At 43.1% G+C, this 12,937-nt stretch overlaps 1 protein-coding gene across 1 annotated transcript; it reads right to left on the bottom strand.

Moving 5' to 3' along the window:
• Window positions 1–638: 638 nt before the first annotated feature.
• On the bottom strand, window positions 639–11,472 carry STAR (steroidogenic acute regulatory protein). The gene is made up of 7 exons (XM_072635186.1): window positions 11,223–11,472; window positions 9,042–9,155; window positions 8,590–8,717; window positions 5,418–5,576; window positions 4,200–4,384; window positions 3,115–3,208; window positions 639–2,626 (listed from the first exon to the last, which is right to left on the bottom strand). Exons 1-7 carry the CDS (start codon window positions 11,284–11,286, stop codon window positions 2,513–2,515), a joined length of 858 nt encoding a protein of 285 aa, XP_072491287.1. The 5' UTR covers window positions 11,287–11,472; the 3' UTR covers window positions 639–2,512.
• Window positions 11,473–12,937: the final 1,465 nt, after the last annotated feature.

Here is a 12,937-nt window from a genome sequence, read left to right as displayed (position 1 = left end):
TGAGAGTCCTTGGGCCTTGGCTTTGTGATCATGAATTGACTAACTTGGACAGTCTGCAGTTCTCATGGGATTGTTCCAAAGGAGCCTTCAACCTGGGGCTCCCTTAGGACATAGGGGTAAAGTTTTCCCATTGCATAGCATTATGCCATACGTATGGGTTCATTGAGTATCCAAACCTATCTATAAGTAATAGGTATTGTATTATACAAATTTACAGTCAGTGGTTACTGTAACAGGAGTCACTTTTACTTTGACACTCACAAAATGTACTGCTTCAGTTCTGGGCCAGTCATAGTTAGGAAAGTTAGTTGAGGGGTAAAGTGATAGTATTGAGGAACAAGAGGGGAGAAGGAGGGATTTGTACTAGTCTGGTCCTAGATCACCAGCTGGAACCTGAAGGACTGAGAATTGGGATGATACTATCCAAAGGAACCCTGAAGTGAATTTCTTTTGTAGTGTTTTTCAAGTTTGCAAGTTTATGTATTGGACTTTCTCACAGCCCAGCATTCACATGTAGTGAGATCCTGGCTAGGTATGTATAACATTCAAAATGTCTTTTTACTTTGGGAAGAAAGTTATTTGAATGAGGACTGAAAATTTCTATAGTTCACATTCTCCTAAGGATGACAGTTAATAGGTTAGGATCATCAAACAGGTTGTTTTATTCCAAACCAAAATTAAACATCTTAAAACCATCTCAGAAGATTTCAAGCATAGTTACAGTGAGTTTGAAAGACAGCTGAAGGAATCCCTTCTTGAATTCCCATGATCATTGAAATGCCACAGTTTTTAGTTATGTTGAAAAACTTGAGCCCGCCCCTTTAGAAGTCTGCTCTTTTGTCTTGAAATAACAGTTGCTATCTTTTATCGTTTAAGGTTCCTTTGTAGATTTTTTTTTTAAATCAGCAGTCTTCAGCTCAGAAAGTCAGTGTTGGTTACATCCATACCATAATATATTAGATAAATGTGAGCCATTGCATTCACCTCCCTCTGTGATCTTTGGACTCTGGGCAGACAAGTCAAAAGTGGCATTTCACCCAAGGCAAGAATGGCTGTTTGGCGCATGCTCTTTGGAATAATCAGAATAAATAGTAATAAATACCATCTTGTGTTGTAAAACTTGAAACAATAAATAGTAACATTCCCACTAGTATTTTGAATAAATAAAAAGCCTTGTTTCCACATTGCACAAACCTTCCATTCTATTAACTATCCCATTTTGTGAAGTAGAGGGGAAAGTACTTGAGAGCAGATTTGTTCTCTGCTGCTTGCAAATCTTTTTAACAACAACTAAAAGCCTACCCTAATCGAGAAGTATCAGAAACTTGGAAAAAGACCTTGCTACATCCACCTGAAAGTCAAGCATTGATTTTTTAATATAGAAATTTTAGGTGAAGAATTGGTAGCTGTATATCTTTTAGGCCTAAACATTAGCATTTTAAATGATAGGCATATGTTGACACAGATCTACTTTCCTAAAGTCTCCTGAAGTCATGACCCAGAAGGCAGAACACATAAAATTTACTAGCCTTGAATACCCAAAACAGAAACATGGGGAGATTAGATTTAGAAAGGGGCATTTAGTCCAGCCGCTTCCTATCACAAATAAGGAAATTGAGGTCTAGAGAAAGAAGGTAAATTTGCCCAAGATCACAGAACAATTAAGTGATGGAACCAGGACTTTGAAAGCAGGTCTGGGGCAAGTCCAGTATTTTTGCCTTTACATCAGGAATCATATTCCCCTTTTAACTTTAAGTCACTGGGAAAGAGCTGTATTAATAATGTGGGTCAACCTTGCCCTTCTCTTTTTCTTAGTGTTCTTATTTCTCTCTTCCTATTTGACATTCTTCCCTTTCTTTTAAGTAAATAAAAGTCGTGCACTATATTCTTTGGTGTTCATTGTTCATCTCTTACTTGAAACAGTTTTTATAACTGATTCAGGCTTGTAATTTAGTTTCCCTACCCTCCCATCCCATGGATCTGACTAAGCCGAAGCGGTCATCTGGTCCAAGACCCATTTAAAAAGAGGAGGAAACTTAGGCCCCCAGACATTCAGTGTGACTTAGCTAAAGTTACACATGTAAGTAAGTAGCAGATGAGCTTCAAGCCCAATGCCTCCTAACTCCAAAGGTAGGACTCTTTCCTCACGTTTTCACTTTACATCATTCTCACTCAAGAGGCCAGAATTATTTAAATGTTTTCAGCCGTTGAGGGCTTAGAAAACTTTGGACTAGCCTCATCCCTACCTGACTATTCCAGCACCACCCTGACAGTGAACTTGGAGCAGAGAAGGCTCTTGTTTCTATCTGTGGTCTTGGCAAGTTTTGCCCTTATTTGCTATACTATAAACAATTCCCTCCCACCCCCCACCCCCAATCCCCTCTTACCACTACTCCTATTCACTGGTCTAGAAAGGAGACACAGACCCACAGGCTTTTCCTGACTGGGTTTTGCTAATTGGTGCATAGGTAACAATGCTCTTAAGAGACTGGGAGGAGCTGTCTGGAGGTCTTCAACAACTGATAGCAGAAGTGGAACTGGAGATTAGGCGCTTTCGAAGGTGGTTGGCAAAGTCCATCTGCGTCTGGGACATAACTTGGTTGATGATGGCCTTTGGTAGCCAGCCCTGGATCATGAGACAAATAGAAAGTTTCCTTTGAGCCAAATGAACTTAACAAGGAGAGCCCCATGGCCCACTGAGTATAAGCCCCCTATCAGTATGTGACTGGCATGTTGGAATTCCAGACAGCCATCCCTCCACTCTGTCTATGAATGCTACCCAGGAAATCAGGGCAGGTTGTAATGCTGCTCCTATAGACCTCATGGCTGCTCTTCTGCCACTAACCATGAACCTGAAGTGGGATAGCTAAAATCAAAAGGAGCCAGCCTAACACTACAGCTGCCTAAGAGGTGGAAGGCAGGAAGAAAGCAAGCATTTATTGAGTGCCTACTGTGTGCCAAACACTTCACAAATATCTGATTTGATTCTCACAACCATAGGAGGCAGGTGCTATTCTCCCTATTTTATGGTTGAAGAAACTGAGGCAGACAGAGGTTAAGTGATCTGGGCAGAGTCGAACATCATGTGAAGTCAGGGCTTCCTGACTCACTCACCTTGAGGTCAATGCTGAGCAGCCAGGTCAGCTTAGTCTTAGAGGGGCTTCCAGTCACAGGACGGAGGACCATGCAGGTGGGACCATGCTCAGCTCTGAGGGATGAGCAGAATCGAAGTCAGAAGATAACTCACAGTTCTAGTCTCAGAACCATTGGGACATAGATCATTGGAATCCTTATAACAATAACTGGTATTTAAATATTGCTTACTATGTGCCAGGTACTGTGTTAAGCACTTTGCAAATATTATCTCATTTGATCTTCACAATTCTGTGATGTCATTTTAGTCATGTCCAACTCTTCATGACCCCATTTAGGATTTTCTTGACAAAGATACTGGCGTGGTTTGCTATTTCCTTCTCCAACTCATTTTATAGATGAGGAAACTGAAGCAAACAGGGTGAAGTGACTTGCCCAGGGTCACACAGCTATTAAGTGTCTGAGGTGGGATTTGAACTCAGATCTTACTGACTCCAAGTCAGGAGCTCTATCCACTGGTTTCCCAGAGGATTTATGCAGATTACATCAGCACCAGCAACTCCACTACCTCCTAGCTCTTTGTTTTTCTTAGAGTGCTCCTCACTTAACTATAAATAGGCAAATTAGATTGTTATAATTCTAAAGAGGGTCAGGCAAGTTTTGGCTACTGCATGGGACAGCTATAAGAGCACTGGATTTGGGGTCAGAGGACCTGACTTTGAATTCTGGCTGTGGAACTCACTTAGCCCCTGTGGTTCTCAGTTTCCTCGGGTGTAAAATGAAGGGCTTATAATAAATTTCCTCTGGGGCTCTTCCAGCTCTAAATCTCTGAACCTTTAGGCCTTCTCCTGGTCTGTTTCTACCTTGGTTTCCCTCTGGAAAATAGTGGAAAGAATCTTTGTAGGGTTTGTTGTTTGCAAAAGAGGTATTGGAAGGAAAGGAAGCTAACATGGCATGAGAACTTCTTAGCAATATTTACTCAATAGCTATCACGTCTCCAGGCCAAGCTGTGTCCAAGAATATTATCAGAAGAAATAGCTCTTGGGAAGAGATCTTAGAAGCTGGGGAGCTAGTGATATGGGGTCTTTAAGCCTGATGGCAGTTACCTGATGACACCCTTCTGCTCAGGCATATCCCCAAAGTGGGTCGCCATGCCCGCCAGCACACAAGTGGAACCACGGCGCTTGGCACATCGCACACTCACAAAGTCTCGGGGCCCTACAATGTTGCCTGGGGTCTCAGCAGCAGTCTCGTGAGTGATAATCGTGTCCTTCCCAATCTTCTGCAGGACCTTCCCAGGCCCAAAAGACAATAGTCATTAATAAGAAGGAGGGAAAAGAGGAAGAGCTCATTGACTCAAACCAGAGAAGATCATTGCCAATGTCTTCATCACCTCCCCCAAACTTGGCTTCCTACTGTGTATAGAGCCCAGTGTTGGGAGATATAGAAAATATAGAGGAGATACAGTCCCATCCCTGAGGAGCTGGCTGTCTGTTAGGAAAAGATGACATATACACAAATAACTTGAGTACTTCAAGGATCCATTAATATTCCCTCTGCTAATAAAGATTATAAACTTTCTATGTCTCATTATTTGATCTTCAAGAACTGCTGTGGCTCAGCAATGCAAGGACCTAAAACATTACCAAAGAACTCTTGAGGCAAAATGCCATCCACATCCAAAGAGCTACGAAATCAGAACTCAGAGTGAAGCAGACTGTTTTCTCTTGTGTTACGTTTTTTCTTCTCATGATTTCTCCCGTTTTAATTCTTTTATGCAACATGACTAATGTGAAAATATGTTTAATAAGAATGTATATGTAGAACCCATATAGGATTGATTGCATGCCATCTCAGGGAGGAAAGGGAGAGGTAGGAGGAGAAAATTTAAGACTTATGGAAGTGATTGTTTAAAACTGAAAACAAATAATTAAATTTTTAAAAATTTGAAAATAAAAAGAATTGCTGTGGCTGAAATATTCACCTTGGTGATGAACCACTGTACACTTAATTAGGTTGTTGCTCGAACCACAGACACACAATTCTTCCCCTGGCCCATACCCAAAGACCTACTCAGTAGGACCTATCCCAACTCCTTCTGGTATGTAGCCTCCAAGTAGCCAAGGTTACTTCCATGCTAAGATGAGGCAATGGAAAGTTTTAATGAAGGACACAAAATGATAATGTAAAATATCACATAAGTACCTTAGAAAGGTTCAAAAAGGGGACTGTGAGTTAAAGTGGAAAGTTCTTAGACACAAGAGATTAGGTAAGGAGGTAGCAATTTTGTTGGGCGTTAAGGGATAAGTAGGAAGATTACTCACCTTAATCTCCTTGACATTAGGGTTCCAATCACCCATGTCTTCCATTCGTTCCACTAATTCCTCATAAAGTCTCTCCATGGGCTGGTCCACCACCACCTCCAGCCGAAACACCTTGCCCACATCTGGGACAACCTTACTCAGCACTTTGTCCCCATTTGACTGTTGGAGAAAGACAGGAGAGCTGGAGTAACATTTGGAAAGAAACACCTTCCACTCGTAGGGTTCATAGCAGTCCCAGACAAGCAATGTCAAGAAAGGGATGAGTATCAAAGAATATTGAAGAGTTGGAAGAGGCTTCTTTAGTCCTCCAGCCCAAATTCTTATCTAAACAGGAGATCAGTTGTCATCCACTTGAAGACCTCCTTTACAAAGCAGTCATTCCAATTTCCGACAATTTTAATCATCAGTTTTTCTTACACTGAGCCAAGATACAACGGAAAGACAAAGATGAAGAAAGCAGTGATATAGTATCCTAAAAGTCTTATTGTACTGTGCCTTGATTAGACCATATTGAAGATATTGTATTCAGTTCCAGATAGCACATTTTAGGAAGAATAATGATAATTATTCATGATGATAAGTAATATAAGTACCTAAAATGGTGCAGGACCTGGAAATCATGTTCCATGACCAGTTGAAGTTCAGTGTGTTTGATCAAAGACTTAGGATAGGATATGAAGAAAAGCAACGTGGTGTGGTATATAGAGTCTAGAGTCAGGAAGACCTGGGTTCAAGTGCCACTTCCGATACTAGCTATGTGACTCTGGGCTAGCTATTTGATTTCTTTAATTCTCAGTTTCTTTAACTCTAAAAAAAAGGGACTTAGAGTCATGACCTCCAAGATTACTAAAGCTCTGATTCTAAGGACTTTCTAACGGGTTGTCCTGTGGAAGAAGGATTAACTTCTTCTGCTTGGGCCGCAGAGGACAGAACTAAGTGATGTGTAAGAAGTTAGAGGCAGATTGGATGTATGAGGATTTTCCTCTTCAGAGGCTGAATGAAGGGTGAGGGAGGGGTTGTAAAGGGGATGGTAGGCAGGGGCTAGGCTGGAGACCCTTTTAGGCTCCTTCCAGCTCAGATTGTGTGACACTGAGATGCATTCTGAATTCTGACTTACCAAAAGTAAGGAGGAAGATGCTTTCCCCTTTGTCCTAGGGTACGAAGAAGGTTGGAAACCAGGAAGCATGCAAATGGTTATGACATCAATGGCCTCCACAAGATGAAGCTAATGGGATTGTTATCAGTGGGTGGAAGCACAGCTGAGAAGGCCAGAGTTTGACCTTGGGAGCTCGCAGTTCTTTGAGAGAGAAACTGCATCATTAGAAGAGATGGTAATTTCTCCTTTCCAAACAGGTAGTCATCATCCCCCTAAGCAACTGGTGGTAAGGAATCTGATTTTACATTGCCTAGTTAACTAGAGTTTGGGAAAGTAACCCATGTGAAGTCAAAAACTTGATCAAAATTTGCAGTCATTCCGGCGTAATAGAAATGACATCTACAAATGGAACTAATATAATTAAGGTCTACCAAACACCTTGCATAAATTATCTTTGATCCTGGTAATAGCCCTATGAGGTAGGGGCTATTGGTGTTATTTCCTAGTTGGTTACTGAGAAAAAGAAGATTTATTGGGATTAACTGACTTGCTTATAGTCTGATCTTTCAGCTAGGAAGCAGTTAAGAAGTGGGTTCAAACCCAGTCACCACACTGGGTTGTCCCTTCAAGATTTTGGTCTTAGTTCAGGACTTCTGAGCTGTGTGACTCAGCTCAGTCACTGAACCTCAGAGTTTTCATTTGGAAAATATAAACATTACATGCATGTCCAGATTAGTATAATGAAAGGACTTTGTAAACCTTCAAGTACTCTAGCAATATGACCTATCATTATTGCCCTATCCTCGAATAATGCTTCCACTGGTGATCAAAAAGTTGAGTAGTTTTCAGGATTATGGTAAATGGGAATAGCCTTGGGGCCCAGAGAAGGCAATCTTAGCCAATCTTAATCAGATTTACAGGGCCCTGGAACTCTGAGTACTAATTCTGGCTCTACTTATCAAGGGAAACCAAGTGTCCTACTGGTAGAATCATCAGAAACTCATAAGCAGCATGTTACAGGAAAAAAAAAACACAACACAATTTGTGATCAGAAGACCTAGATTCACATTACCACTCAGTAATTTATTGTATGGTCTCAGGTAAAGCTGTTTTTACCTCTCTAGACTTGTTTCCTTATCTATCTGAGGATTTACTCATTCAAAAAGCAAGTATTTATTAAGCCATGTGCTAGGATCTGTATTAGGAACTAAAGATACAAAGGCCACCGCCCACAAAAAAGTTCCAACTCTGCCACTACCTAACTATATAATTTGCCCTCTCTTGGTCTCAGTTTCCTTATCTGTGAAATGACATTAGATTAAGAGTTCTTGATACTTTTTCGTGTCATGGGCTTCTCAGAATGTTTTTTTAAAAATTCACAGTTGAAGAAAATGCTAAATTTTGGTTAGAACCTAGTGAAAATATAATATTTTTCCCTATTCAGGTTTATGGATCCCCTCAAATCTATCCAAGTTCTCCCCTAAGGGAATCTTAAAAAGGGATCCAGAGACCCCAGGTTAAGAAACTCTGGCCTAAATGAGCTATAAAGTCCCTTCCAATTCTAAATCCTGAGGCCCGCTAAGAAACCTGTGTTCCAAATCTTACATCTACCATTGGGACTTTGCAGTCACTTCCCTAAAAGTGACTTAGTATGAACACCCATTTTATAGATGAAAAAACTGAGGCCCAGGAAAGTCATTAATCACGTCACATAGCTAGTAAGCATCAGAGTTGGGATTCTAAGCCAGGTTCTGAATCTAAATCTAGCACTCTTTCCTCACCAAGCTGCCTCTGTACATCTAACTGTCACAGAGCTATAAGCTCCTTGAGGTAAGGAATTGTCTTTTTGCCTTTTTTTCTGTATCTCTATCTCTTATTGCAATGTCTGACCCCTAGTAGGTGCTTCATAGATACTTGTTGACTTACTGACATGGATGGTACCGTTAGCACTCTAGGAGCTCAGGGTAGGAGGTTATCTTTAATCAGGGAAGAGGTGTATGGGGTTTCAACCAGGCTTTGAAAGTTGTCCATAGGGAAAAAAGAACCAAAGGCTTCCTTGTGCATGCATTCTCTTACCCGCTCAGTCTCACTCTTCCAACCATCCTGATTGCCAAGGATGCCAAGAGCCTTCTGCATGGCCTCCTCCCCCTGACGTAGATAGGCCATGTCCTGGTCACTGTAGAGGCTTTCTTCCAGACAAGAACCTGGGGATTATAAGTAAAGTGACCCCTTGAAGAAGGCCGAACCCCAGTGATCTTCCCCAGGCTCCCTGCTTCCAATTCCCATTAACTTGAATTGTTCTGTTCTCTGAACCTCCTCCTGAGTCAGATTCCAACATGCAAGTAGGGATAGACAGCAAAACGTGAAAGATGCTGGGGCAAGGGGAGGGTTGGTTAGTTCTAGGGAACCAGCTTGTCATCTTCCCTGATCAGAAATCCCCCAAGCACAGTGAAGGGGTGAAGTGCTAAATTAAGTCTTGGGGGCCTTTACCCTACAGCTGGTGAAATTTCTGAAGCCCCAGTACTTACTGAGTAAGGAACTCCGGCGACGGACCTGGTTGATCCAGGTGCTGGGTGTTGGGCCCCCTAGTGCCCTCTTGCTCAGTTCCTGGCTGATAGCCATGATAGTCTGCTGCCTTAGACCTTCAGAGAAGAGGGGAGAGAAACAAGAATGGTAAGGCTGAGACAGATCTCAGACATCAACATAGCTGACATTTACATAAGACTTTAAAGGTTTACAAGTGCTTTATTTCATTATCCCATTTGCCCCTCAGAACAGCTCTCTTAGGTAGGATTTGACAGAGAGGAGACTGAGGCTCAAAGAGTTTAAGTGACTTGTTTAGAATCACACAGCTGGTCAGCATCTGAGCCTGGATTCATCCTTTGGTCTTCCTGACTCCCATTCCAGTGCTCTCTCCTCCTGATTCAATCCCTTTTTTTATGAATGGGGAATAGGCCCAGGGAGGTGAGGTGACCTACAGAAGGACACATCTTCAGGCTTCCACTTGGTCTCCATTGGTGTCTCTACTATACCCCCCTGACTAAGTAAGAACCAGCACAGACTACATTCTTTTTTTTTTTTTTTTGAGACAGTTGGGGTTAAGTGACTTGCCCAGGGTCACATAGTTAGTAAGTATCTGAGGTCAGATTTGAAACAGACTATAATATTGAGTAGCTCAGCACTTGGCAGCAGAGAGCTGGACCAGATGTTTTCTGGAGATTCCCCTTTCAATCTTTGGATCTGTCTGGGCATGAAGCCGACTGGTTGAGATCACGGTCAAGTGAAAACCAAGACAAATCTAAGCAACAAGGGCACTGAAAGCCAAGAACTTCTCTTCACCTCTTCAAGAGCAGAGTCGATGGGAGATTGGCTTCTTGGATCTTGAAGTCCCATCCAGCCAGAGCAGCTATATTTCAGTGAATGAAAAACTACTCTCCACAAGATCTCCCTCTTGACTCTGCGATTCTTGCCTCACCTCTCATCTTCATCCCTGTCTCCCCATCTCCCTGAGATTACAAGCAGCCAGAGTAGCCTTGGTATCTTTATAGACAGAAGTTGTTGTTTAATGGTCATCCACAACACCCTTGAAGTTCAGGGACCCAATCACCCCTGGAAACCAGGACCTGCATTCAGAGAACCTGGCCCCAATCCTGAGACAGGGACAGAGACTGTAGATTCTATTAAGACGGCCAGGCAATCTTTGCTGCTTGTGCCTTTAGAGAGAGGTAAGAGAACATAAGGGCAGAGAGGGGAAAACTGTCTAAAACCAAGGGAAAAACTAATCTTTCATCATCTCAGATCTCTCCTTAGTTTAAACACACACACACATCAAACCCTGACATTGAAAGCCTGCAAAATACTTTGAATAGGTTATGTCATGAGCACTTCACAGTAGCCCTGAAGTAGTCAACTTGCCTCTCATTTTTCCTGTTTTGCAGCTGAGGAAACAGATGAAAAGATCTGCCTGTAATTACACGGCTAGTAAGTGCCTGATATAATATTTGAACTCAGACCCAGTCTTCTTTCCTGCTTCCATAAATTATTCTGCTCTCTGGTAATACCTTTCTCCTACCTCTCCCTGACATATCTCCCTGGGGTGGGAAGGTTGAGCTAGAGGTGGGGAGATAAAAGTCTACCCCATTTCAGAAACCTCATTGATGGAGTTACCAAAATCTAGCAGGTGACCAACTTGAGTATAACCAAGGACATCCTATAGGTCCATTCATGGCTCCCATATTACCTCCCATGTGAGTCAGGTCTGAGCCAGAGAGAGGTCAGATGCTTCCAGCATGGGGACCAGTGCATGGAACCAAAGGTGGACAGGCAGTAAAAGCTCACACTCCTACTCCCCACCATTGGTATTACTTTTTTTTTCTTATCTACTACCCTCCTGCCCTATCTTCTCTCTCATTTCCTTCTTCCTTTTCTCTTCCTCCTTTGCCTACACTTTAGAACTGACAGTTTGCCTCCTCCTTCAAGTCCTCCTTGGCCACCCCCAGAAACATTCACATACATGGCAAACTCCTTTTCTCCTTTTATAAAAAAGGAAAATGGGGCTTGGTGAAAAGAAGCGAATCTGCCAAGCTGGTTGGTGTCACAGTCCTGGTTACTGACTCTACCAAGTCAAGTGTACTTGCCAACACACCCTAGTGTCTAAAAACCCCAGGTCCCTCCTCAAAAAGGTCCCAGCCCCAGCCCAGAATCCTCACCCTTCATGTTTCGAAGATGTCTGTAGGAGCTTCCAGCGCACAGTTTAAAAGTAGCCAGAAGCATTGTTCCCTGGGGTAGCAGTGGCAGTCACAGCTTTCTTGGCCTGTCAAGGTTTGGCCTCCCCAATCGGCAACTGCTCTTTGGGGCCCCTGGGTTCTCCTTCTTAAATGCCCACAGCTGAAGGTTGCAACACCATCAGGAGGAGATAAAGGGACCATCATTCACCGAAGGAAGGAAAGGTTCAAGGACATAGAGGTATTGCTTCACTGAGATGCTTAGGCGGGGAGGGTGGAGGGAAAGGGGGGGAGGACCCTGCAGCTGCAGCATGTGACTGTGGCCAGGGAAGTGGAAACTAAGGGTATGGGAACCAGGGAAAATAACTAAGACCAAGTCTGGAGGGGTAAGCTCCCAGCCTGAAGGCTAGCAGCCCTGTTGCTAGAGCTAGAGTGCTAGAACTGGAAGAGACCTTCACATAGAGAATGTTAGAACACAGAATAATAAAGTAATAAAGGAAGAGACCTAAATAGACTCTATTCCATTTTACAGATGGAAAAACTGAGGTTCAGAGGAAAGAGGTGACCTGCCTAAGGTCAAAACTAGTCAGTTATAGCTTTCTTGTTTGCCTTCTTCCTAACTGCACTCATGTTGGCTTTCTATACCAGATTCTCTGCTGCCTCTGGAGATTTCATTCATTCACTTAATCAACACACACTTACTGAGTTCCTGTAATGGTCAAGGCAGTACGGGGTAGTGGAAAGCACATTGGCTCTGGAGCCAGAGGACCTGGCTACAAATGTTGCTTACTACTTGGATGACTTTCAGAAAGACACTTATCTTTTTTTTGGTGGGGGGAAGAGGGTAATCAGGGTTAAGTGACTTGCCCAAGGTCACACAGCCAGTAAGTGTCAGAGGCCAAATTTGAATTCAGGTCCTCTTGACTCTAGGACCATGCTCCATTCACTGTGTCACCAAGCTGTCCCAAAATTTATCTTTCCTGAGCCCCAGTTTTCTTAATTGCAAAATGAAGGAAGTTGGACAAGATTGGCCACTAAATTCCCACCCAGCTCTAGGTCTCTATAGCCCCTATGATCCCAAGGTTCTGGATTAGACCTCAGTTTCCTATTTACTCCTCTTTGGTGGGAATTCATTCTTCCAGGGGCTTGGGAGGTCCAGAGGGAAACTCCCATGGATAAACAGGACCTCATTCCCTCAACCCCCTAAAAAGGCAAGGAACCCGGCATGTCAAAGAGAGCAGAACTGCCTATTCCCAACCACCACAATAATAACAGCAGATGTACTTTAAAGTTTGTAAAGCTCTTTAAACAGATTATCCCATTTATGTCTCCCAATAACCCGGTGAGGGTAATAGTTACTATATGCTCAGGATGAGTCAGACTACAGGCAGCACCTCCACCTTCTGCTCCCCTCAGGCCCAAATCCTGAATCTCCAAACCCTGGGAATAACAGTTACCCCAGATCACCAGCCTTCTTCCCAGCTGGCCCCCCACCCCACCCCAGGAAGCAGCCCCTGTGGAGAGGCAGCCTGGCAACTGCTTCTATAGAAACTGATTTGCTCACCCTTCATTGCAAATGTCTGATCATTTCAAAGAGGAATAATTCCTGTGAAGGGGCCCACCTTCCTCACCAATACCAACCCCTGACCAGCTACCACTGAGAGGCTGGGAAGCCCAGGAGCCCAGGAAATGACAATGTC

Source organism: Notamacropus eugenii, chromosome 1 (assembly GCF_028372415.1).
Source record: "Notamacropus eugenii isolate mMacEug1 chromosome 1, mMacEug1.pri_v2, whole genome shotgun sequence".
Lineage (NCBI taxonomy): Eukaryota > Metazoa > Chordata > Mammalia > Diprotodontia > Macropodidae > Notamacropus > Notamacropus eugenii.
This window is presented reverse-complemented; position numbering and strand designations above follow the sequence as displayed.

What these genes read in the sequence shown, in the direction of transcription:
- STAR (XM_072635186.1), bottom strand. Translation starts at nt 11,286, where the DNA reads ATGCTTCTGGCTACTTTTAAACTGTGCGCTGGAAGCTCCTACAGACAT. An exon ending in GGAAGAGTGAGACTGAGCGG is followed by an intron (nt 5,577 to 8,589) that starts GTAAGAGAATGC and finishes TTTCTCCAACAG; the next exon opens with TCAAATGGGGACAAAGTGCT. An exon ending in GAGCAGAAGGGTGTCATCAG is followed by an intron (nt 3,209 to 4,199) that starts GTAACTGCCATC and finishes CTCATCCCTCAG; the next exon opens with AGCTGAGCATGGTCCCACCT.